General features: G+C 46.4%; 1 protein-coding gene across 3 annotated transcripts in view; it reads left to right on the top strand.

The window, feature by feature from the left end:
- The window catches only part of LAS1L (LAS1 like ribosome biogenesis factor), a 47,863-nt gene that overhangs the window by 8,320 nt on the left and 12,384 nt on the right, over positions 1–27,159 (top strand). For all 3 annotated transcript variants that reach the window (XM_077922453.1, XM_077922454.1, XM_077922452.1), the window contains exons 6-12: positions 1,318–1,506; positions 5,844–5,890; positions 7,855–7,964; positions 20,169–20,254; positions 20,752–20,958; positions 22,296–22,434; positions 22,948–23,297. In XM_077922453.1, coding sequence (XP_077778579.1) covers positions 1,318–1,506; positions 5,844–5,890; positions 7,855–7,964; positions 20,169–20,254; positions 20,752–20,958; positions 22,296–22,434; positions 22,948–23,297 — 1,128 coding nt within the window. The remainder of the gene's footprint in view (positions 1–1,317; positions 1,507–5,843; positions 5,891–7,854; positions 7,965–20,168; positions 20,255–20,751; positions 20,959–22,295; positions 22,435–22,947; positions 23,298–27,159) is intronic.

Genomic DNA, 27,159 nt, shown 5'->3' with positions numbered 1-27,159 from the left:
CTGGCTGTGAGATCTTACAGACCATTACTAGCCTTCCAGAGCTGGCTCACTGGTTGGGCATCCCCTCCACTCCATGCAAACTATGGAGCTTTAAAGTTATTTTGTTTGGAGTAAAGGTAAAGGTTCCCCTGATGGTTAGGTCCAGTCGCGGATGACTCTGGGGTTGCCTTGCTCATCTCGCTCTATGAGCTGAGGAGCCGGTGTTGGTCTGCAGACAGCTTCCAGGTCATGTGGCCAGCATGACTAAGCCACTTCTGGTGAGCCAGAGCAGCGCACGGAAATGCCGTTTACCTTCCCACCGGAGCAGTACCTATTTATCTACTTGAACTTGATGTGCTTTCGAACTGCTAGGTTGGCAGGACCTTCTGATCGGCAAGCCCTAGGCTCTGTCGTTTAGACCACAGCGCCACCCGTGTCCCTGCTTGGATTACCTGGCATGAAGAGAGCTTGTCTGCCTTTCTTTCTGGGCATGACCCACTCAGCATGTAGCTCCAGGAGTACTGGAGATACATGTGGAAGTCTCGTGCTTTTGAGGACCTGTTTGATCAGAGATAACATTGGGACAAAAGAGACATTTAACTCTAATTCCACCTTCACCTACTGATCTTCAGCTCCAGTGGGCTGCTCTGCCTCTCCAAATGCCTAACCACTAAGTGCAGTACTTTATTATTCCCAGCAGGTGGGGCTGTGCATTTAGGGCTTGGTAAATTCTTTCACCAATAGAAAAACTGGGTGGTCTGAAAATCTGGACAGATAGAGTGTTCATTTGTAGGGGAACAGAAGGCAGTAGAGCATCACTCTGTAGATGGAAGAGAGGAAGTGCTAGCCTGTCTTTTTGCTTCAGCGGAGCCCCATGCTGGACAAAAATTTGTTCCTGTCTAACTGTATGATTCTAATTTTACATAGTACCTTCCCTCCATAGATAAATCTAAGAACAAGCTCATCCAGGTTGTGATCCACCAAGCTAGTTACAGTCATTATTTTACATTGTAGAGCACCATAAGTCCACTGGTAGGAAGGTGGTATATGGATGTATTAAGCAAATAAACCATGTGAAGAGTCATATTCCAGAAAGAACAAGAATGTATTTTCTTGGTGCCTAAAAGTTGACAGTGTTGGCACCAGGTGAACCTCCTTTGGGAGAGCATTCCATAACAGAGGGGCAGCCACTGAAAAGACATGCACTCTTGTTGCTGTCCTCTGCACATCTTTCCCTGTATGGAGCAGTTATGAGAAATTACTTGTAAATCTTTCACTTGACCAGGCTGCCTTTGTTTTACTATCTTCTCTATACTGTATATGTGTTGTCACCTCCAGGCTGTGATGTTGTCCTGGAATGGCTCCGGCAAACATATTGGAGCCGCCAGTTGGCCAATAACCTAGTAAGAGGATATGAAGAGGATGAGGATGAGGAATCGCCACTAGCAGGTACCGGGTTCATCAGCAGTATAACGGAGCCTGAAAAATTGGAGTCCCTTGACTGTCAGGAAAATGTGATGTTTCAAGGTGAGTATAGTTACCATGTGGATACACACTGCCACCCAATTACAGCTATGCTAAAATCCTGGATTTCTGCATTGTTTTCTTGAGGCAGGAAGCTGGGGGCAGAGAGAAGAAAAAAGGAGCTAGAGGTCAATGGTATGAACCTAGTAACAAGTCTGCATCTGTGAGAGAAGTTGAGGCATGGAATTGTCAATTCAAATGGCGGCTTAGCGGGCTTAGCGGATCTGCTGATAAGCGGCTTAGCGGATCAGCTGATAAGCGGCTTAGCGGATCAGCTGTTTAGCGGCTTAGCGGCTTGGGGAAAGGGGGGGGGGAGGGAAAAAACCCTGCAGGAACTCGCAAGACATTTTCGTCTTGTGAAGCAAGCCCATTTGAAATTCGTTTTGCGAAGCACCTCCAAAACGGAAAACCCTTTCGTCTAGCGGGTTTTCCGTCTTACGAGGAATTCGTCTTGCGGGGCACCACTGTAATCCGGGAAGATTGTTCCTTCAGGGCTTTGCCATCACCATCGATCCCTGGCATTGAATGTGTTGGCCTAGTGTGGGGTTCCGAGGAGAGCTTGGCTGTCTGGCTGGTGTACCGGCCACCTAGTGCACCAGCAGCCACCCTGTTAGGCCTACTGGAGGCAGTGGCTGACTGGGCCTTGGGAGTTCCCTAACCTATTGATATTGGGGGACTTCAACATCCATGCTGATGCCACTCCCTCCTCACAGGCTCTGGACCTGGTGTCTTCCATGGCGACACTAGGGCTCTCCCAGTTTGTTTCGGGCCCCACATATCAAGCAGGCCACACGCTGGATTTGATCTTTGGCGCCGGTATAGATGTGAGCATGTCTCCTTCGATGAAGGTGCCATGGTCTGATCACTATGCTCTGAAAGCCAGGATTGACTTTCCACCCCCACCCTGCTTAGTTGGCAAGCCGATTTGTGCTCGCCCGCGGAGGCTGATGGACCCTGATAGATTCCGTCAAGCCTTGCGGGACCTTGCTCCCTCTGGCGACTCATTGACTGAGCTTGTTGAGGACTGGAATACCCAGCTCTTGGAGGCCATCAATGAGATTGCGCCCTCTGCGACCCCGCAGAAACCGGGCTCCCTGGTTTACCAAGGAGCTCCAGAAAATGAAGCGGGACCTCAGACGGCTAGAGCGAGTATGGCAGGGTGCCTGTGACAGAGCCTCAAGAACATCTTATAGGGTTTTTATGAAAACCTATGAGATGGCAGTGAAGGCCGCTAAGAAGTCTTACTTCTCAGCCTCCATTGCATCCATTAGCTCTTGCCCGGCGCAATTATTTAGTATAATTAGGTCTTTAACGTCCCTGGAGGGACAGCCAAATTGAAATAACAATTTGACACATAGCTGTGAGTCATTTGTGGGCTTTTTTGCGGAGAAGGTCCTGTTGCTCCGCCGTGACCTCCCTGCCAATTTGGATACAATAACAGAACTGGAGGCCCCTCGACTGTCCTCGGGTCCAGTATTGGACCACTTTGACCGGATATCCCCAGCCGATGTGGACAGACTCCTCCGAGCTGGAAAGCCCACCACCTGTCCTCTTGACCTGTGCCCGTCCTGGCTGATTAGAGCGTGTCCAGACGAGGTGCGGGGGCCCCTAAGGGGATATCATCAATTTGTCCCTTGGCACCGGGACATTCCCAGGGGAATTGAAGGAGGCAGTGGTGCGCCTGCTCTTAAAGAAAATATCATTAGATCCTTTAGATCTATCCAATTACCGCCTGGTTTTGAATCTTCAGTTTCTGGGTAAGGTGATTGAGAGAGCAGTTGCTGAACAGCTTGATGGGTTCCTGGATGAAACATTGGCTCTGGATCCATTCCAGTCCAGCTTCCTCTCTGGTCATGGGACCGAGACGGCTCTGGTCGCCCTAACAGATAATCTCTGCAGGCATTGAATTGAGACGGGTTGGGGCTGCTGATTCTTTTAGACCTGTCAGCAGCCTTCAACATGGTCGATCACAAACTCCTGGACCACCGCCTTGCCAACGTGGGGATCCAGGGCACAGTCCTTCAATGGCTGCACTCGTTTCTCTCTGGTCAGGGACAGAGGGTGGCGCTTGGGGGGGGGAACTGTCGTTGCGCCACTCCTTGGTGTGTGGAGTGCCGCAGGGTGTGATACTCTCCCCGATGCTTTTCAACATCTTTATGTGCCCCCTAGCCCAGCTTGTCCAGAGTTTTGGGTTGGGCTGGGCTGTCATCAGTATGCTGATGACACCCAACTATATCTGTTGATGGATGGCCATCCTGACTCGGCCCCAGACACACTGATCAGATGTTTGGAAGCTGTGGCTGAATGGTTACGTGGGAGCCGGTTGAAGTTAAATCCTTTGAAGACAGAGGTCCTTTGGCTGGGTCGGGACAATATGGGATTGGGGGGACAACTCCCATCTCTTGTGGGGGCGCAATTAGTGCCAGCACTGTCCGTTAAGAGTTTGGGTGTAATCTTTGACACCTCCCTTTCCATGGAGGTGCAGATTGCAGCTATAACAAAGGCGGCATTTTTTCATCTCCACCAAGCTAAGCAGTTGGCTCCTTACCTTTCTCGCCCTGACCTAGCCACTGTGATCCACGCGATGGTCACCTCCGGACTTGATTATTGTAACTCACTCTACGTGGGGCTGTCCTTGAGACATTTTGGAGGTCCTGGGCCACAGAGAGGTTAGGCTGGCCTCAACCAGAGCCAGGGCTTTTTCGGCTGTGACCGCAATCTGGTGGAACACTCTGTCACAAGAGACAAGGGCCCTGTGGGACTTGACATCTTTCCGCAGGGCCTGCAAGACACAGCCTGACCCCCTCCTTTGGCGATCCTCGTAGAACTCTGGCCCAGTGGTTGCCATTTGATTTTGATTTGATTTTAGAATATTGATTTTAGAATGCTGTGTTACTTTTATTGCTGTTAGCCGCTCTGAACCTGACTTCGGCTGGGGAGGGCGGGATATAAATAAATTATTATTATTATTATTATTATTATTATTATTATTATTATTATTAACCCTTAAAAAAAACCCCACAACATGTTTCTAATGTGTGTGCAGTTTTCTTTGCACGATGGCAGAGGTTTATTCCATCATCTTTTAGGGCTGCTGTGGGGAAGCCTTCAACCCACAGAGCCTAATCAGGCCCACTGGGCCTCCCCATTTGGCTCTCCAAGCTGTTTTGCCCAAACCACACCCATTTGCCCCACAGTGGACATCTGGTCCACAGGTAAAAGATCCTGCTTGCTGCTGAAAGCGTGGTTTGCAGGCACCAGCTGTGCCTTAACCTGATCTGATAATCTCTACAGCACTCGTAAAGGCACAGGGCTTTGCCATAGTTGGGAATCAGCTGATTTTCAGCACCTTAAAAGCACTGTGTCTGCCTGCATGGCGCAATTCAAAGCACACAGGGAAAGGAAAACGTTCACCTTAAGCTGTTGTGACATGGATTATTGTCTTGTTGCTAGCCCCACTTGCTTGATAGGTTTGGTCTGCAGGAGTTGGTGGGGGTAAGGATATGGCCCACTAGTCACTTTCAGTTCTTCGTCCCTGCATTGAGTCATGCTGAAGCACTGAAATCCTGGGGCTGGGGCTTGCTGGAAATGAGGGTGTGGAAAGCATATTAGATGTCAGTTCACCATTCTTACCCTCATTGTACATGTCTTCATGGCTACCAGCTGCAGGGCTTTTTGGCATCCCTGCCTGAAAAAGGCTTCAGCTTCAGAAGCATCTCTCAACAAAAAGCAGCCATGCAGTACAGGTGACCTGCCTTGGTAGAAATTTAAGTAACTTTGGGGCCTAAATGGAGCCTAAGTGTATGAAGTGGTGCTGATGTGAAGAGGATGATACAGTCATTCCTGCAATTCAGTGTATTACCCAGATCAGCCTTCACCAGTCTGGTGCTTGAGTGCCCTCTGCCTGTTTTGGGCTACAACTCCCATCAGTCCCAGTTAGCATGGCCATAGGCAAGGGCTGACCTAGATGATGCCCAGTGCTTCTCATTTACTTCTGAGGAAATGTCACCCCATCAAGAGCAGGCCACTACCCATCCATCAGGTATAAGGAACCACCCACTACCACTGCCTCAGTTATATCTGAATTGAGCTTCAGTTTATCAGCTCTCATAAAACCATAGAATTGTAGAGTTGGAAGGGGCCTCAAGGGTAATTTCACGGGGGGGTTGGACTAGATGACCCTCAGGGGTCTTATGATGGAAAGAGTTCTTATGATGGAAATAATATCTAGTTATTTGTTAAATTAGCATCTTGCTGTTTGAAGAAATGGTGCTCAGGGTGTTTTGCATTTCATAGATTTCAAAACAATTACTGTCTTTCTTCTTTACTTGCCTTTCCAGAGAAAGTCGTGGAACTTCTGGTTTCCTATAAAAATCAACAATTTGAGGTACGTTTCACAGATTTGTACTTCCTGATTCATTTTTGAAGTAGTAAAATATAAAGCTCAAGAAGTTTTGCTCTATATACCACATTATATTTTTCCTGGACCTTTTGACAATGCATCTAGAGAATCATAAAGGTAAAGGTAAAGGTACCCCTGCCCGTACGGGCCAGTCTTGCCAGACTCTAGGGTTGTGCGCCCATCTCACTCAAGAGGCCGGGGGCCAGCGCTGTCCGGAGACACTTCCGGGTCACGTGGCCAGCGTGACATCGCTGCTCTGGCGAGCCAGAGCCGCACACGGAAACGCCGTTTACCTTCCCGCTAGTAAGCGGTCCCTATTTATCTACTTGCACCCGGGGGTGCTTTCGAACTGCTAGGTTGGCAGGCGCTGGGACCGAGCAACGGGAGCACACCCCGCCGCGGGGATTCGAACCGCCGACCTTTCGATCGGCAAGCCCTAGGCGCTGAGGCTTTTACCCACAGCGCCACCCACGTCCCTAGAGAATCATACTGACGACTAAATTTCAACTAGGGAATTGTGCTCCAAATGTACATACTATATATCATTTAGATGTCATGCTAGAAGGGTGGAGAACCTCCCCAATGGGGTCCAATTCAGTCCAAGAGGCCATGCCTACCCTCCTATCAGCTGACGCCACTTGAGAGGGTCAGAAGGAATAAGGCTGCATAGTGTTGGGTTCAGGCTCACAAAAGTGCTGCCTTCATGGAGGGCTCTCTTATGCTTGAACACAGCACTAAGTAGCCCTGTTTCTCTCATCTCTGTAAAGTGATTTTGGGAGTGGGGGAGAAACACAATTATGTTTTGCCAATTAAAGCAGCAAAGCTGCTGTCACTTGTAAGCTCCAGCCTTGCTTCTCATGTCCTTGTCAGTGGCAGGGAGTGGGGAAGCATGCAGTTTGCCAGCCTCATTCAGTGCTCCCAAAAGTGCTGGGACATATGGCTGACACAGTATCGCTTGTGGTGTGGTTCCTAGGTAGCAACTCCATGCAAAGGATTTTGACAGCCCACCTGCCTGTTCAATTTGGCTCATGAGGCTGATCCCAATAAGGATCTGGCCCGTGGAGCCAGAAAGTTGCCTCACCCCAGTTCTCATCATTGAACATAATAAAGAGGTAGATTGATCGATTCCCCACCCTTTCTTACTGGTACAGATAATGAAAGCCCATAAATTCTGCACTGGCAATGGATGAGTAGCAATGGATGACCCATCCCTGAACACTGATGGATAGATCCAGTGAGGCTATTTTTCACTGGCCGCCTTACTCCTGGTTTCTTTTTTTACTGTTGGTGTTGTACAGCACAATTCCTCCTGTTTATTTATATGTTCATAAATATGTATCTATACTGCTGTGTCATAAAAATGTATCCAAGTGGTTTACAGCAATAAAACATAAAATGGTACAGTACAATAGAAACCATATTAAAAGGCTAAAAACGGATATCAATTAACTGTTGTGGAACATTTTATATTTTAATTGCCTACATAGGCATGACAGAATATAAAAAGTTTCAGCAGTGGCTATTTAAAAGTTGTCACAGAAGGCACCTGCTCGATCTCTGTTGGCTGAGTGTTCCCCAGGACTGGGCCAGTGAAACTAAAGGCTCAGTTTCTTGTTGGCAAAGGAGCCTCACCAACTTAGGGAACAACCCAAGATGCTCCTGCAGATTATCTCAATTATCAAGCTGGGGTATAAGCGTTTAGGCAATTCCCAAGGTGTCCTGGACCTAAGTTATTCAGAGCTTTGCAAATTAATGCAGGGACATTGAACCTGGCTTGGTATTAGACGGACACCCGGTGCAGCTGTTTTAACAGTGGTGTCATGTAATTCTTGACCAGATGCCCTCATCAGCAATCTGGCTGCCATATTCTGGAGCTTCAGAACCAGACCCAAAGGCAGCCCCACATACAGCAATCCAGCCTGTTAACTGAGTCTTCCTCTTTGTGTTAGGTTCTCCAGCAACAGCAGGACATCAATCAGGTCTGCAAATTGTGGTACAACTCTTCCGCAGAGATACAGTGGATTGTGGCCCAGGTGAAAGAGTTGTTCCTAGAGAACAGGTAAGGAAGGACTTTAACCTAGTTGAGACTGAGACCCACAGTGGCAGGTGTCTACCGTGCCTGCAAGTACATAGCATTTGATGCATGATATTTCCCAGTTAGATATTATGCCGTGATAACAGAGCCCCACCTATGAAGGCAGGGGAATTTAGTTTGCATGTGTAAATACGCAGGAGCAGCCATGCAAAGTTATACCAAAGTGTATTTTTCTGCCAGCCTTGAGCAGAGTGAGGGGACACAAATAGCAGACACAGGAAGCTGCCATATACAAAAGCATACCATTGGTCCTTCTAGCTCAATATTTTCTGAACCAGCTGGTAGCAGCTCTCCAGGATTTCCAGCAGGTTGCATTCCCAGTGCTGCCTTGAGATACCAGGCATTGTACCTGGGAGATTCTGTATGCAAAGTAGATGCTGTACCACTGAGCTATAGCTTTTCCCAGGAGCAAGTACTGAGCATGAGGCCTAGAGCTGTGGGAGAGCTGTCCAGTAGGAACTGAATGTCAAGAGCAGATGCTTTGACAAGAGACCAGGAATATTAAGGGAGCTGACAAAAGGTCAACGTAAATGGACTCTCCATGCCCTTTCTTCTGCTAAAAAATTGATATTAATTCACTGGAAACATAATATCGTGGCTCCCTTCAATCAATGGATAGAAGATATGATAACTCTAGCAACATATGAATGGATTGCTTTTAGACACAGATTGTGTATGGTTAAATACAATGATATTTGGAATCCATTCATAGAGTATAATGTCTTGTTAATAATTTTAAATTTATTGGATTAATTGTACAGTCATACCTTGGTTGTTGAACGCCTTGGTACTTGTCTGTTTTGGTTCCCAAATGCTGCAAACCTGGAAGTGAGTGTTCTGGTTTGTGAACGTTCTTAGGAAGCTGAACATCCAACACAGCTTCCAATTGGCTGCAGGAGCTTCCTTCAGCCAGTCAGAAGCCGCGCCTTGGTTTCTGAATATTTTGGGAGTCGAACGGACTTCTGGAACAGATTCTGTTCGACTTCTGAGGTACCACTCTATTACTTATGTACCCATATAATCCACTGCATACTCTTTTGGATTGCTTTTGTTTGGTTACTTTTCCTTTTTATCCCCCTTTCCCAGTACAGTGGTACCTCTGGATGCGAATGGGATCTGTTCCGGAACCCCATTCACATCCTGAGTAGAATGCAACCCGCGTCTGCACGGGTCGTGATTCACTGCGTCTGCGCATGTGTGTGATGTCATTTTGAGTGTCTGCATATGCGCAAGTGGCAAAACCCGGAAGTAACGCATTCCATTACTTCCGGATCGCCACAGAGTGTAACCTGAAAACGCTCAACCTGAAGCATATTTAACCCGAGGTATGACTGTATTCACATTTCCTTTCTTTCATATTATTTTTTCACAGAAAACTTTTAATAAAATAGAAATACAGTGGTACCTCGGGTTACAAACACTTCAGGTTACATACGCTTCAAGTTATAGATTCCGCTAACCTAGAAATAGTACCTCAGGTTAAGAACTTTGCTTTAGGTTGAGAACAGAAATCGTGCTCTGGCGGCACTGCAGCAGCAGGAGGTCCCATTAGCTAAAGTGGTGCTTCTGGTTAAGAACAGTTTCAGGTTAAGAACAGACCTCCAGAACAAATTAAGTACTTAACCCAAGGTACCACTGTAGTTTAAAGGGCAGCTGCCCAACAGAACTCAGTTAGCTGTAGCTGGGGCTTCCCAGAAAGCTTTGCTCTAAGCACTGAACAGCTGAAGGCTGATGGTTTCATAAGGAGACCTGATGACTTCCCTTCCTGGATTGCTTCAAGGCTATGATTGGAGCATGTGCTGGCCTTGTCTCCTTTTCCCAAGTAAATGGAATGAAATGAGAGACTTTGGGATGTCTAACGTGCACGGTTTGGGCTTAGGCACAGTGGTTCTAGCTTTAAATGTTTGTAGGAAATAAGATTTACCATGACTTTTCTATCTTATCACACTTCGAGTCCTTCTGCTTAGTGGCCTTTTGTGGGTGCCAAATACTTTTTCCATAGTATTTAGGCCCATTAAGAGATTCTGGCCCAGTTTGAACAAAACAATACAGTACTCTTCACCTGACATTCTCTCTCATGTATGTTTAGGAACTGAATGTGTGCATTACCTCCCTGCACTCTTAGTGCACCTGTCCTATCCCCAGATATCCATGGATAGAATGTTTTGTGGGTAAAATATACATAGGCTCAGGTTGCTGGCTCACTGCCTAGATTTTATCTGGGCTATTGATTGTAGTGTTCAGGTTCATGCACATTTGATTTTACACATGCACTCACTATTCATATATTCTCATTTGTGAACACAAGAGAGGGGGTGAAAGGTGCAGTCTTGCTCCCATGTGTAGGGGGGAAGAGTATTGCCAGGACCACCATGCTGTGAAGGAGAGAAGGTTGTGTCAACCTCCTAAATATCTGAAGACAACGAACTTGTGCCCTCTTATCTTCGGATTGTGGAGTTCTCATAGCAACTGTTCTGTTTGCATTATTCCCTGACAGCGCAGAAGATATGCTTCAGTGTTCTGCTCTGTTATTTACATTTCTGAGACCTTCTTTTAAGCATGTCCTGCTGTTTCTTGATAAAGCGGAATTTGCTTTTGGCACTTAGCATTTCAGCAGGGCCTCCTATTTTCTAGTGATGGGCAACAGGAAGTGTAGGAGGCGACTTTGCAAGACAGGACAACCACCCCACCTCTAGCTTGCTCAGGAGTCCTGGATGAGAGAACACACCACAGTGCATGCTTCTAACACATTTCACAAAAAATGTGAAGGGAAATGTGTTTCTGTTGAGGCTGCTTTCTTCACAGGCAAAAACTTGTCCAGCTCAGAGCGAAGTAGTGGGGGGAAAGAGATCAGTAGCCACAAGGCTGCAGTTGTTGTTCAGTCGTGTCCGACTCTTCATGACCCCATGGACCAGAGCACGCCAGGCACTCCTGTCTTCCACGGCCTCCTGCAGTTTGGTCAGAGTCATGTTTGTAGCTTCGAGAACACTGTCCAACCATCTCGTCCTCTGTTGTCCCCTTCTCCTTGTGCCCTCAATCTTTCCCAACATCAGGGTCTTTTCCAGGGAGTCTTCTCTTCTCATGAGGTGGCCAAAGTATTGGAGCATCAGCTTCACGATCTGTCCTTCCAGTGAGCACTCAGGGCTGATTTCCTTCAGAATGGATGCGTTTGATCTTCTTGCAGTCCGTGGGACTCTCAAGAGTCTCCTGCAGCACCATAATTCAAAAGCATCCATTCTTCGGCGATCAGCCTTCTTTGTGGTCCAGCTCTCACTTCCATACATCACTACTGGGAAAACCATAGTTTAACTCTATGGATCTTTGTCAACAAGGTGATGTCTTCTTTTTAAGAGGCTGCAGTAGCATTTTAAATTGCTATATCATGTGATTTGTGGTGTTCATCTGGGTCTATCTCCTGCCCAAATACAAGGCAATTCACCCACCAGCTCTTTTTCCCAGATCAGCTGTCACAGTCCAGGGCACTGCATGCTATGGGCAGAGAGAGTAGGTATTGGTTTAGCATTTGACTAGCAAAAATTACAGCCTGTCGAATTTGGGCCAGTTATTTTAAAGCATTAATTAGTCTGAACAGTAAACAATAACAGAGAGAACTGTGCTGACTACAAAAACTGTCCGAGGAGCGCAGGAAGCTGCCTTATTTCAGTATAATCACTGCTAGTAACCACCGGTAGCTTTTTCTTCCACAAATTTGTACAGTGGTGCCTCGCAAGACGGAATTAATTCGTTCCGCGAGTTTTTTCGTCTTGCAATTTTTTTCGTCTTGCGGAGCACGGTTTCGGAAAAGTTTTGGAAAAGCTTCAAAAATCACCAAAGTCTTCAAAAACCTCAAAAAAGGCTACCACACCACGTGCTATGAGTTGCTCCTCGAAGTCAAGTCGCAACTGTATTAACGGTGTTAAGAAAAAGGAAACAAACTTGCAAGACGTTTCCATCTTGCGAAGCAAGCCCATAGGGGAAATCGTCTTGCGAAGCAACTCAAAAAGCCAAAAACCCTTTCGTCTTGCGAGTTTTTTGTCTTGCGAGGCATTCGTCTTGCGAGGTACCACTGTATAAGAAGAAATTCTTATTTTTCTAGCCCAGTATGGTCAACTCTGGCAGGAAGAGCCTCTTCAAAGTGCTAAGTGGAGGTTTTCCGTCATTTACTACCTGATTGTCTGCAGTTGCTGAGGATTGAATCTGAGCATTTGTAGGCCAAAAAAGGTGCTCTCCTTGTCTGTTTCTAGAGGCCTGATTTTATTAGGACAACAGCTCAAACAGAGCCTGTTCCCCCCAATAAGTTTATGAACCTAGGAAGCAGCCTTGGATCGAGACTCTTGAGAGCCTGCAGACTCCGAGGGTCTTCGGTAGAAGATCTTTCACATCTACTAACTGCTAATGAGAAGGATTGAGCCTGATATCTTCTACGTACATGGAAAACAGGTGCTCTGCTGCTGAGCTGTGTCCTCATCCCATGCATCAGACTGCTGTGACTAATTGCATTTGTTTGTTTTATGATTTTTTCTGAGCTTTGACTTCAGTCTAGAGATTCCTGCAGAGTATAGTTTATTGTGGTGCCAAGAGTGTCAGTAGTTGGCAATTTCTTACTGCAACCCAATAACAGGTAGTCTGTTGAATATGGCTGGGATAAATATTACAGTTTCCTTCCGAAAACAGTCACTTTGTCTCCTTCTGTCCCATGGTAATGTCTAGGGAGCTGAAATGTGTGATGGGAGTGGTGTTGCATCGCAAGGCTCGCCTCTTCCATGTGTGAGGATGGGGAAAGACAGTGCTAATGAGACTGTGTTGCATTCTGTTAGTGCCAGAGAGATGGGGAGGAGGTGTGGGGCTTTGGTCAATGGCTCCAGAAGATTCCTGGCAACGACCCAAGCCGTAGGTTGCTGCCAGCTCCTCTCCCACCGGAGTAACAGAGGAATACAGATAAACAGTGCTGCCAATGGCACATTTCCTCCCTCCCCACTGCCCATGTGTTCTCAGTTGATTGAACCCTGAATCCAAGCTGGAGCCCACCCAGAGGGTCACTCCGTTGAGGGCCTTGGAGAGCCTTCAAGCAGCCCAATATCCTCTGCTTTGAAAAAATATCTTTAACTGCTGATAAAAATCCTTCCAAGGCTAGCAAATCTAAAACATGGGAGTAACTATTACTTTGTGTTCAGTATGTCAGGAATCTTGAAATAGGGTGTAAATTATTTTGCTTGAAACCTTGAACGTTTGAGAATGATACTGTGGTTTGATAGATGTCCTCGCAAAAATCTGACACAAACTTGTGAGTCTGCCAACAATCTCCAGCACCCAGGTGGCCCAAGTGAATGAAGTTTAGAATTTACCCTGTCTGGAGGGTTGATTGTAGGGTTGACCCATTGAAATGCCACAAAAGGGACGTGTTGCCCAGTTTACAAATGCAGGAGTATGACGTGGAAAGACATAAGTTGAAAGTTTGACTGTCCTGCTTCAGAATGTAGGTTACAGGGGAATCCTAGGTTAGACTCAGTTCCATGTAAAACGAATGAATCTCTGCATGTAAAAATCTAGCACACTCATTTCATGCTAGATTCTTATTTGCATAATTTTTATATTATATTTTATATAGGTTGGTCATTTGAAAATGGCATGCATCACCTTCAATCTAAGGTGATGCAGTGCATTCTACCACTTCATTTCTGGAGCATGTGTAGACCAGGCCTTTGGTGTATATGGACAGGTGTATATGGAGCCAATTTCAAAGGCTGCTTTTTCTTACTTGGTTCTCTCTCTACAAGCAGGGATGTCCATATGGCTGGGGCAACCCAGTCAGATGGACAGCATATAAATAATAAATTATGACAATTATGACCTGTGAAAATGCTTTTCTGTATGAGGGCTCTGAATTTTTTTTCTTTCAAGAAAATGCTAACAAAATGCTGGCAGTGCTGCCTCAATAGTATCTCCCCAGAAAAACAACAACACCAGAGGTAGTATTGGAATGAAGTATTGAAGGATGTTGCAAAGTTAATGAATAGGATTATTAAAAATAATTGTTGTGCAGTCATAAAGTATCTATATCCATATATATAAACACTGATACACATATACCTCAATACTGGCTATTCTGATATGAACCAAGTGGCCAACAAATTTGGAGGTGTATAGAAGTCAAAGAAGACTAGGCTCAGTAATGTCTGTTTTTTCTGCTTTTGAGGGTTATGGTTCTTATGGCATAGTCTTCTTTTCAATTAGTCTCTTATGAATGCTAGTGCAAATCATCTTAGCTTGAAGCGTACTAGATAATAGTTAGGTTGTAGGTGCTGGCTAGGGCTGATTGGAATTGTGGGTGGTTGCTGAACAACTCCAAGCATGCCTGGAGGATGTGGACCATTTGGATCCCTTCCAGTCGGGATTCAGGCCTCACCATGGAACTGAAACTGCCTTGGTCGCACTGGTCAATGATCTTCGGCGGGCTAGGGACAAAGGTGAGAGCTGCTTCCTAGTTCTGCTGGATCTCTCAGCGGCCTTTGACACCATCGATCATAACATCCTTATGGACCATCTAGAGGGGCTGGGGGCACTGTTATACAATGGTTCCACTCCTTTCTCCTGGGCCGTGTCCAGAAAGTGGTGTTGGGGGATGAGTGTTCAGACCCCTGGGCTCTCACTTGTGGGGTGCCTCAGGGTTCCGTCCTCTCCCTCATGCTTTTTAATAGCTATATGAAGCCGCTAGGGGAGATCATCAGGGGGTTTGGGCTGGGTGTTCATCAGTATGCAGATGACACCCAGCTCTACCTCTCTTTTAGATCAGAATCAGTGAAGGTCCTGCTTGGAGGCGGTTGGAGGATGGATGGCAGCTAACAGATTGAGGTTGAATCCTGACAAGACAGAAGTACTGTTTTTGGGGGACAGGGGGCGGGCGGGTAATTCCCTGGTCCTGAATGGGGTAACTGTGCCCCTGAAGGACCAGGTGCGCAGCTTGGGAGTCATTTTGGACTCATAGCTGTCCATGGAGGCGCAGGTTAATTCTGTGTCCAGGGCGGCTGTCTACCAGCTCCACCTGATACGCAGGCTAAGACCCTACCTGCCCGCAGACTGTCTCGCCAGAGTGGTACATGCTCTAGTTATCTCCCACTTGGACCACTGCAATGTGCTCTACGTGGGGCTACCTTTGAAGGTGACCCGGAAACTGCAATTAATCCAGAATGCGGCAGCTAGACTGGTGACTGGGAGTGGCCGATGGGACCACATAACACCGGTCCTGAGAGATCTGCATTGGCTCCCAGTACGTTTCCGAGCACAATTCAAAGTGTTGGTGTTGACCTTTAAAGCCCTAAATGGCCTTGGTCCTGTATACCTGAAGGAGCGTGTCCACCCCCATCGTTCAGCCTGGACACTGAGATCCAGCGCCGAGGGCCTTCTGGCGGTTCCCTCATTGCAAGAAGTGAGGTTACAGGGAACCAGGCAGAGGGCCTTCTCAGTAGTGGCGCCCGCCCTGTGGAACACCCTCCCTTCAGATGTGAAGGAAATAAGCAGCTATCCTATCTTTAAAAGACATCTGAAGGCAGCTCTGTTTAGGGAAGTTTTTAATATTTAATGCTGTACAGTGGTACCTCAGGTTACATACACTTCAGGTTACATACGCTTCAGGTTACAGACTCCGCTAACCCAGAAATAGTGCTTCAGATTAAGAACTTTGCTTCAGGATGAGAACAGAAATCGTGCTCCGGCGGCGCAGCAGCAGCATGAGGCCCCATTAGCTAAAGTGGTGCTTCAGGTTAAGAACAGTTTCAGGTTAAGTACAGACCTCCAGAATGAATTAAGTACTTAACCCGAGGTACCACTGTATTGTTTTTAACATGCGATTGGGAGCCGCCCAGAGTGGCTGGGGAAACTCAGCCAGATGGACAGGGTATAAATAATAAATGATGATGATGATGATCTGAAAAGACTAGAGGGCACCAGGTTAGCCAAGGCTGCTGTAGATGTTCTTCTGGGTGGGAAATTTAAACCAGATCTCAAGCTCTTCAGGGATGTGAATATGAGTGGTTTTGTTTTTGCTTCCTCTTCTCCCCCAGTTTATTTTATTATACTTTTATTAAGTAGAAATTGCCACCTGATTGAAGTGCCATGCAGCGTCAGCTGCATAGCAACTGGAAAATTTCCAACATCCAGGGTGTGGGGAAGTACTTTGAAGAAGTGGATAGCATTTAGAAAGCAACAACTTATTGGTGCAATCCCCTCGCTAAAAAAATAGGCGTCCTATTGATGAGACATGATGATTGTTCCTCAGGTGACCTTTGGGGAAAGTGGCCCACGTCAGAGTTATCTTTCCCTTCAGGTCATTTAGGTTTTCACCCTTTTTCATGCGTACATTTGGTAACAAAAGAGGGGAAGTGGGGGGGAGAGCGATGGAAGGTTTGACTGTGACGTGTTCCTTGACCTCCATGCATTAAAGTATTATCTGCACCATGGGGAGCCAATGTCTTTCCCTCAGGATGTTTATTATTTGTTTATCAAATTTATATGCTGTCCTTCATCTGATGATTGCAGGGCAGTTTACAGTGTAAAAGCAAACAATATAATAAACAAAACAACTGCCCCAACCCCTGCAACTGTTTAAAAGGCCATAGATTGTTTATTTACTCAAAGGTCTGGATATGTTTCAAGCCAATGTCTTTTACAGAGGCAGCATCATCTTATTGTAATCCTAACTACTTGCAACGTCTGGAGGCATTTTTGCTATTTGTGAGAGTACGGTAGCGGAAAAAATAACAAATTGGAACTTTCTTTTACCATTTCCTTCTCAGTATAAGAAATCATGTAATAAGCAATCACCAGTGCACAATGTCTTATGGTAATGCACTAAGCAACAGAATGCTCAATCTGGGACCCTCCCACTTCCCAGGTACCAGATTACACATGTAGAAGTTTATGTGTAGGCTTCATTCAGGTGCTCCTTTTAAATGCATGGGGGTCAAGAGTGGGGAGCATTGGGCGCATCTCTAGTCTGCAGCATTCATTTGTACTCAGTGTTAAAAAAGAAAAGAAAAAAGAGCTAGTTGTTATCCAACACCAACTGATGGTCTATTGTGTTTGTATGTTGTATGCTGCTTTGGTACTTAAATATGAAAAGTAGTATATAAATTTATATAATGAATAGAATACTGTAATATCACTGAGGTCATATTGTTCAAGATGTTGATAGTTTAATGTTCAAGGTTCTTAGTCACATTGGTGTTCTAGCAGGAACTGGGCTACTGGGAGGGGTGTGTGTGTGTGTGTATGTGTGTGTGTATATATATATATATATATATATATATATATATATATATATACACACACACACACACACATACTGTATATACTGTATATATATACATATGGAGAGAAGGTGCACCTGTTCTGGACATGGATGGGCATGGAAACCAGGAAGGGGGTTTCTCCATGGGTCACCTGAGCTAGTTCCACAGAGGGTTGAGGTTTGTGACTGAGCAAGAAACTCAAGTTTTGGTTCCCCATTTCATTGGGAAGAATTTCCTTGGTTTCAGAGACATGATAAGAGCTGGGCCCATTACCTTCCACAAGCTTGAAACCATCTGTTTTAAATAGCCTGCAGCTTTTTAGAGGCCAGGAGTTGAGCACTTTCTCTCTGTTGCAGGACTTCTCCAGGCTCTGAACAGGCTTTGTGAAGAGGGGGTGGCTTTTGCTTTCTTAAAATTACCAGGGTAAAGAAAAGTATGTTTATGAAGGGTGCGGGAATATGATCAAGTGCATCTCTCCTTCTTTCTCTCCCTCCCTTTTAAAGAAGTAATCTCAGCCTTCCATTGTTGCCAGATCAGGGCAGAAATGCCTGTTTGTTAAATAAGGGGCTTGTACACCCCAGGGCGTGGGGCTGGTCATTGGCTGGGATCACCACACGCCATCCTGGGCGGCTGTGGATGTCAGCTCTAGCAGTCTCCCTTATTATTTCATAGATGAAGTTCTGAATAAGCACCAGCTTCTACCAGTGCATTGCAATGCCCCCTGACAAAGCATTGCACCACAACATTTGTAGAGACTTTAAATGGTGTTGTTACCATTGCCGCAGGGGCCCAGCAATGGAGGGGACCCACCTGAGGGCATTTTGATGAGGTACCACCACATCCCCAGAGCAGGCCCTGTGGGGATGGATGGAATGTCCTTGATCATGAGATTGAGGTAGGATAAAAATGGAATATATGAGAGACAGTTTCAAAAAGCAGTGTTTGTGTTTATGTCCATGCGCTTAACCTTCCCCCCCTGCCTGCTGCTTCTCTTTTGTAAGTCTTCCACTTCAGAGCTGCTTATCCGCCAACAGGTTTGAAGGTCAAGTGGAGAAAAGCAGCAGGCAGCGGCAGTGGAGGCAGGGCTGGTACTGTTCAGGGATGCTTCTGATAGAAGAAGTGAGAGCCAGCTTCACTGATGCCTTTTGAGAAGGACTGTGGTTCAAGTGGTAGAGCACATGCTTTACATTCAGAAGGTCCCGGGTTCAATCTCTGGCATCCCCAGACAGTGCTGGGAAAATCTGGAGAGCTGCTGCTAGAGACTAAAACCTGAGATCTTTTGCATTCACCTTTCCGACCTGCTTCCAGGTTTCGGTGCCAGAAAGGTAATAGTAAAGGGGTGGGTGGTAGGTGGGAGGGAACAGAGAACATGGAATTAATGCTGTTTTATAATTTGCTCCAGCATAGCAGCATCATAGCAGTCCCTGAGCAATTGACCAGAGGCCTACTTACCCCTTGTTCATTGTGATCTGTTGTTCATTTCCCAGTTTTTGCAGAAACATGCCTTTTGAATTATAGTACAAGCTGCTATTTTTACAGCCTGGGGGAGAGGCTGTGTCTATTTACAGCAACTGGAACTGATGCACTGACTACAATGACATGTTCCCTTTCCAACTAGAAGTTTCCTTTTAGAAACTAACACTATTATATGACACTTCCAGAAATGAGATTTGTCTCCCCATCCTCTTTTATTAGCTGTAGTATATTCCTGTTTTAGAAACAGATTCCTCCCCCCCTTTTTTTTGAAACCCCCACAACTTTATTGAACTTCTATATAGAGACTCAAACTGTATTATTGTGGATTTATCAGTGGGCTGGTTCGATCCTCTCAGCAATAGATTGGAGAATTGGAAGTAAGTGTAGGATGTGTGTTTCCTTTCCTCAATTTTGGTTTCCACAACTGGCAGCTTCACTCCAAACCAGAACAGAAAAGCAAAAACATTCTTCAGATGTAATACCAAACTATGAAATTGTGGGATGAGTTTTAATAGGTAGAAGAAAATAGATTAATTGCAATATATCCCTCCGGGCCACATGTGTGGGTTGAACAGTTTTAACATTCCACCCTTGGCAGCAAAAAATCCTATGCTAAAAGCATAGGAATTAGGCTGTAAAGGCTCATTTTGAGCAAGTCCACCTAATGAAATAAGCTACCTTCTCACTTCTTATCCCACTCAACAAACAATCAGGCAACAACTTATAAAGTATATTTAAAATAAGATTTACTTTCTTTGTAATCATGCATTGGTTCACAGCAATGGCAGCATTAAAAAAATATCCCGTAGGCAGTATAGCACATGCCTGACGCTGGAGCAAGCGGAGGGCCCGTCTGCCCTCATGGCTGGTCAAAGGATGAGAGAGAGAGGAACAGGAAGTACTATATGTTGCTTCCTCTCCAAGAGAGGAAGGGAAATGACATCACATAGAGCCATTTCTACCACTTGTATTTCTATGGTCTGAGTATCTGCCTATCAGCAATACAGCTCCATTGACTTAGCCCCTTCTCATGCTATGTGGGAAGAATATGCATTTGTTAGGTTTGGCTGCTAATCTCCCACAGGAATGGCATAAGGAAAACATTCCATTTCCCTAGCATATGAAGATGAGAAGAAATTCTGGTTTGTGATTGGATCCTAGTTTGTAGGCAGGTGCAAACAGTCATTTGGCCATTGGAATGTACCAATGAACTAAGGTTAATAGCTACACCAAGATCAGAAGCGAAGGAGGAAGTGTGCAATCTACTCAAGCCTTGTTCTTTCTAATGGTATGGCATTAAATAAGCATAATTGAAGAAGGTTGGGTTATACCAATGGTGTCTGGTGCTCATATGGAGTGGTAGAGCGGAAGGAAGGAAACTCACTGAGATTTGTAATGACTCTAGGGAGGCTATGATCGAAGTGTTGCTTGATGATGGCTTTCTCATCCCAACCACGGAAGAGCTGAACATCTTGAATATTGAACATCTAGGTTAGTGCTCTAGATTTCTCTTTTCTTTTGGCTGACAGATGTGTGCACATGGTTTCAGCAGTTGACCACTCAAAATAAATAAAACAAATCTGTGCTACATCCTAGCAAACTGGAAACCGTATTACCATTTTTAAGTAATATAAATTAATAGCTTTCAGTTGCCATCATAGTCAAAAATTATGTGGAATGTGGAGAGGGGGCAAAGACAGAATGAGAAAGTAGTAAACTGCCCTGCACCTTGCCTTTTCAAATTAATGAAATTGAGTTAATCATGTCTATTAATTTCAGTGACTCTGCTTTGAGTAGAGCTAGCATTGGATACAGCCTTATGATTGTGGTTCTACACCCTCCTGCTGATAACAGTAGTAACAATAATCATGCAGAAATATAACTTTAAAACTTGAGGAAAATTAAGGGAATGTGGTGGTGTTCAATATATTACCTGGTTGTTGTTGTTTGAATAACTTTTTTCCTCTCTCCCCTTGGTGGTGGTGTAGAAACCGCGGATTGGGATTTTAGAATCCCTCAGTCTTTTGGTTGCTTCTGGTACCCCCTCCTGAGGGGCCTGCACTCTAGAGACTTCACACAGACTCTGGCCGAGATGCTGTTCTGTGAGCTGAAGAAATTCTTCTCGATTACCGAACTCCGGTCAGACTATCTCATCAGGTGGCTCACAAAAATTTTAGAGACCAGCGCACCATCAAGTGAGTATTGTACCCTTTTCAGGAATAAAAAGCAACAGAAAGCGCTGTTTAATCCTCATCATCAACAGCAACATTTTTTGAGAGCCAGGGTGGTGTAGTGGCTACAGAGTTGGGCTAGGACCTGGGAGACCAGAGTTCTAGTCCCCACTCAGCAGTGAAGTTCACTTGGGCCAGTCACTCGCTCTCAGCTTAACCTACCACACAGGATAAAAAGGGGGAGGGGGGAGGAGAACTTAAGTATGCCACCTTGAGCTCCATGGAGTAAAGGTGGGATATAAATGTAATAAAACAAATAATAATAAACATTTAAGGTAACTGTCCCCACCAGATGTTTTGATGACCATTTCTATCAGCCATGAGAGTGGGAGGCCAGAACTTCTGAAGGGTACCAGGTTGAGGAAGGCTGATCTAAAACATGCAAACCAATATGGAAAAATATTTTTTGCTATTTATTTTATGTGTTTATATACCACATACAAAAAAGACAAATAGAATAAGTACAATACAATACACTTTCTGTGTACGCAGCCTTGAAGGTTGAGGGAACACATTAATGTGTTAATTCACACATTAGTGTGAAGTAATGTTCCTTGCCAACTACATTTGCAGTTTTGTGGGAACTAGCGAATGGGAAAACCAAGCAATGTCACATTTACTATAAATCTGGAAAGGAGTTGCTCTCCTTGTAGGGCTCTTTTCTACACCCTCATTTTCTTCCTTTTAATGATACCTTTTGCTTAAGCCTCAAAAATTGGAACACAAGGATAGTCCTGCACTGAACCAAAGATTCATCTAATCTAACATTCTTATTTTAGCAGGGACTAACTTCTGAAGGAGTCTATGAGCAGAGCATGAAAGCAATGGCTGTCCCTCACAACAACTGGTATTCAAAGTGGCTGTTTCTGATTATGGAAGTTCCACTTGACAAATAGCCTTTGATAGAACTGGCCCCTATGAATTTGTCTAATCACCATTTAAAGCCATCTGTTAGATGGCAAGTGAACTGCTGTTGTTCTGATCAGTCTGGCTCCCACCAATGCCTTGTTCTGTTAGTAAAATTTGACAAACCTGCTCCTTGAGGTTTTCCCGAAACTGGCTCTCCATCTACTTGTTTTTCTGTTTTAAAACACATACTGTTAAATCAGCTACTCTTGGCTCCATTTTACAGATAAGACAACTGGGGCTGAGACAAAGTGACACTTTCCCAAAGCCACATTATGGCAGATATGGAATTTTGACCCAGGCCTTCCTTTTTCAAATCCAACTCATTTGATTACACACTCTTTCTTTGCCAGCTAAGTGTCTCTTTTCTTTTTCTTTCATGGTTCTGCATGAAGAGAAAAAGTCAATGCATTCCCACACAAATAGCGAAAGCACCCCAGAGCCATTTCTTCAAAATGTTTCACTGCAGTGGCAAAAACTCCTTGATTGTTGCCTAGAAGCTACTTGCTGGGCGAGTCTTCATCTCATGCACATGTAAGTATGTAAGCCATTCACTGGAATATGCACGGTGGTGGAGACCTGGGCTTCAGGGTGTTAGTGCAGAAGAGTCAGTTCAGGAAACCAACATGATTTGCAGCCAATACTTCAGCCTCTGAACTGGCTCCTCATTGCCCTGTGGACACAGGTAAGAGATGGGACTTTTTACTTGAAGTACTCTTCAAGGGCAGAGATGGGGATCCTCAGGCTTGGGTATCAAATGAAGCCTTCCTAGCCTCCCTTTCTCTGTCCCTTGCACTTTCTCAAGTTGATCTTGCTTAGTTCTGTGCTTGGGTTCACATGAGAGTGTGGTGCACTTGCAAGGAGTGTGGTGGTTTGGTGTGCTCCACACCGAGATAGAAAAATAAAACTCGCAGGTATGGAATTTATTGGCACCTATTATGCCCAGCTGGCTTCTTAGACACTAACTTGCTTTGGCCAACTCATTTGAAAGCAGTTGTTCTGCCCTTGCATCACACTCTCTCCACATGTCTCTCTTTCCGGGCTCAGGATTCTGGAAAAATTGGATCAGCCTTTGCCTCCAGATTCCAAGGAATTGCTTCTCTACCTCACCTCTATTTACACCCAAGAGGACACCGTTCCCAGCCCAGGCTCAATCCCAGAACTCCGCAAGCAGCCTATTTATACTGTGGAGAGCTTACAGTGGCAAGTGAAGCAGAGCAATATGGCCAGAGGGCTTGCCAAAAGAACTACAAAGCATGAGTGGCCGCTGGGAGATATTGAAGAAGAAGAAGAGATGGAGGAGGAAGAGGGAGAAGCTCAGGCAGCACATCTCTACCCTGGATATCTTGATGAGAGAAAGATGGTTCTGCTTGGGTCGGTCTGGCAGGTCAGCCCAGGTAAAAATTGCCTTTTGGTTTGCTGGGGAAGGGAAGAAACAAGAAGCAGTCTGGAGTGTCTCCAGCCTTACATCTGGCATTGTCTTGAGTATCTGTACACATCATGATTAGTAGTTGCAAGTATGTGGAATGGTGGTAGTGGCAGTGGTGACTGTTAATATTATTATTGGATTTGTGAGTCACTTCCTCTTACCCTGGGCAGCCCAAAGCGACTTACAGCCAAACAGTTGAGTGGAGATAGAAAAGGGTGGAACTAAGCACCTGTGATTCAGAGACACTTGAGCCCACAGTTTCATTCTTTGCCTAGCAGGGGCCTTTGCTGCATCAGAGGAAATAGAACTTTGCAGGAGCTATGGAGGGTAGAACACATGCTTGGCATTCAAAAAGTCCCATGTTCATTCCCAGGCATCTCTAGGTAGGCCTGGAAAATACCCATCTGAAACCATAGAAAGCTGTTGCCTTAGACAGTGGACTAATGGTCTGATTTGGCACAAGGCAGCTTCCTAAGTACCGTATTTTTCGCCCTATAGGACGCACTTTTTCCCCTCCAAAAATGAAGGGGAAATGTGTGTGCGTCCTATGGGCGAATTCAGGCTTTCCCGGGCTTCCTGCAGCTCTGCGCCACCCTCCGGATCCCGGCGCGAAGCCGCGCGGGGCTCCGGAGGGTGGCGCAGAGCTGCCTGCGCTCCAGGGCTTCCTGCAGCTCTGCGCCACCCTCACGATCCCGGCGCGAAGCTGCACGGGGCTCCGGAGGGTGGCGCAGAGCTGCCTGCGCTCCAGGGCTTACTGCAGCTCTGCGCCACCCTCCGGATCCCGGCGCGAAGCCGCGCGGAGCTCCGGAGGGTAGCGCAAAGCTGCCTGCATTCCGAAGCCTGGTGCGCGCTGAAGAGCACGCCCGGGCTTCGTGCACCTCTCCGCAAGCCTGGGGAGACTGGCGCGGCTCCCTAGGCTTGCGGATAGCAGGCTGTTCTGGGGTCGGGGGAAGCTCGGGCTTCCCCCGCGCCTGCCCCGTACCTGGGGGGGAAATAATTTTTTTCCCTTATTTCCCCCCCCCCAAAAAAATTAGGTGCGTCCTATGGGGCGGTGCATCCTATGGGGCGAAAAATACGGTATGTTCTGAGGTGATAAAATCACATGGGGGGATGAGTTGGTGGAGGGAGAGAAAGAGGACCCTCTCTTGTAAGTTATCAGTGGTAGAATATCTGCTTTGCCTGCAGGACCCCAGGTGCAGTCCTATAAGTTAATTTGTGTGTTGAGTGGCCCATTCAATTTCTTTGGATGATGCTGAGTTCTAATGTTAAAAAAAGAAAGTATTCTCTGCGTCAGTCTAGTCTTCAGTGCAAAATGCCCAGGCTTGTGAGAATCATTCTGAGCTATGAATGTTGCTTGTTTTTTTCCCTAGGCTGAGTCAGCCTCATTCAAGCACCTGTTACTAGATTTAGTATTAATTCCAGCTCTCTCTAATAATCTTTTTAATTTCCTTATTGCTCAAGTAGTACACATTGAGTTTCCCAGGCAGTTACCCAGTGTGTTGCCCAATAAGTTTCCAGAAATGTTGTGTTAGACATGCCCCAAAGAGATATTAAAAATCTGCTTTCAATGCTCCACTCATTTAGAAACTACCCAAATTCATTCATTCTCCCTCCCTCCCCCTTTCTCTTTCTCTTTCTCTTTCTCTTTCTCTTTCTCTCTCTCTCTCTCTCTCTCTCTCTCTCTCTCTCTCTCTCTCTCTCTCTCTCTGTGTGTGTGTGTGTCACCCACACACTTGTTTTCTTTTGGGGGGCGGAATGGTGAGGATATTTTGAGCTGGTTTATCCAGAAATAATCATGGCTCAGTCTGAAGTGTGTTTACAGCTCAGAACTGATCTGCACCTCATTCACTGCATCAATTAGATGTTTGTGGGCAACTCAACATATAAGTTTGTATTCAACTGACAAAGTGGGGGGGGGGGTCAAGTAGAATCACACTGCTCTGCATTTGCTGCCCTGCTCTGCTGAAGAAACAGATTGTCAAAGTTCTCATCTAGACCATTGGTCCAACACATTGGACCCTTGATATGGTCTTTGCTCGAAATGATATGAGGGAAATATCATTTATCAAAATGATATGAGGGAAATATATGCTTTGCTCGAAATGATATGAGGGAAGGACCCAAGGATTTGTGTGAGTGTGCAATGAACTCCCTTGTCAAGGTCAGACCATCATTGGGTAAGTTTTGGACTGACACTGGTAGTTCCCACCTAAAGATGGGGTAACCCATCTTTAGAAACTAATGGAACTGTGTGTGTTTCTAGAATGATCTGGGGGATTTCCAGCTAAGAAAGCTGACAATCCAGGATTGTCTATGCCAGTGTTTCCCAACGCGAGATGTTGCCTGGTGTGCCGTGGGGAAAATTCGAAAGATTTTTTTTTTTTTTTTTTGTAAAAGTCAAATTAGGTCCTAATCTATCCCTCGAGCGCCTCTTGTCCGTTATTGTGACGCATGAAGCGTGTTCCCGCCCACTCCCCGCCCTCCCTTGCTTCTCTCTCTCTCTCTCTGTGGCGTTCTCCGCCACTTCCTGCTGGGCATGCGCAGCTCGCCTCGCGCTTCCATTCCGGCCCCTCCTTCCCCCGACTACCCCGCCACTCCGTTCCTTTCTCTTTCTCGCGTGTCAGAGAGCGGCGGCGCGAGCGCGGCGGTTCCCTCAGGGCTGACGGAGGGCTTGAGGAGGAGGAGGCAGGACTTGGAGGCGGAGAAAGCGGCGGCGGCCACCCCCCACCTCCAGCTCGAGGCCCGCGTAGAAAGCTGAGGGGGAGAGATAGATAGAGGTGGGCGGCGGCGGCGACCACGACCAACCGCCACAGTAGTTGTAGCGGTGGTGACGGCGAGCAGGGACTCCCGCTCTCTCTCCGTCGTGTCTCTCTCTCTCTCTCTCCCGGGCCCGTCCGTTGAGTCTCCCGCGCGCCTCGGCTACAAGATGAGCATCGAGATCCCGCCGGGTCTGACTGAGCTGCTGCAGGGCTACACGGTGGAGGTGCTGCGGCACCGGCCGCCGGACCTGCTGGCCTTCGCCGCCGAGTACTTCGCCAAGCCGCGCTCTCCTTCCTGCCTCGCTTTGCTGCCTCCTCCCCCCCACCCCCAAAGCTTGGAGGTTCCCCGGCGCCGACCCACAGGTTTGACCCCCTTCTCACACCTGTTCGCGCTCCTTGCATGGAATGGGGCGGATGGGGAGGAACGGGGCTTGCCGCTGCCTCCGCTCGCCCTCCCCCCCTCCGCCAGCGGTCCCACGATTCTTGGCTTTTTGGCGGTTGGCACAGAAGGAAGGCAAGGGGGAGGGGAAAAAATTGAATCTTACACTTTCGTGCGTCCCTCCCGGCGTGACGCTGCGCGCTGACGTCACGGGGCTGTAATGGTGGTGTGCCTCGAGATTTTTTTCATGAAACAAGTGTGCCTTTGCCCAAAAAAGGTTGGGAAACACTGGTCTATGCAATGCCAAGATGAAATGAATAGTTGGCATGATTGTTCCTGAGCATCCTCTCCAACATTGTGGAGCCCAATTGGTCTCTTTGTCTTCTGGGGAGCTCCAGGCTATGAAACAAGCTAGATCAAGGCTAGAGTGATGCAAGTCTCACTCTGAAGCTGACCCAGTGTAGAGTTGCAGCCTGCCATAAGGTGGGCTGCAATGCAGCCAGATGGGTGGGGTATAATTTTATTATTATTATTATTATTATTATTATTATTATTATTATTATTATCTCCATGCATAGGCTGTATATGTTAAGAAGTTGGTCTCTCAGTGCTTGTTTGGAAGGGTTGACGATTATTGATGTTCTGAAGCAGAGATCAGGAACTTCAAGCCCAAAGGGCAAATATGACCCCCA

Source organism: Podarcis muralis, chromosome Z, assembly GCF_964188315.1.
Source record: "Podarcis muralis chromosome Z, rPodMur119.hap1.1, whole genome shotgun sequence".
NCBI lineage: Eukaryota > Metazoa > Chordata > Lepidosauria > Squamata > Lacertidae > Podarcis > Podarcis muralis.
Note: the sequence above shows the minus strand (reverse complement) of the source record. Positions and strands in the feature narration are given on the sequence as shown.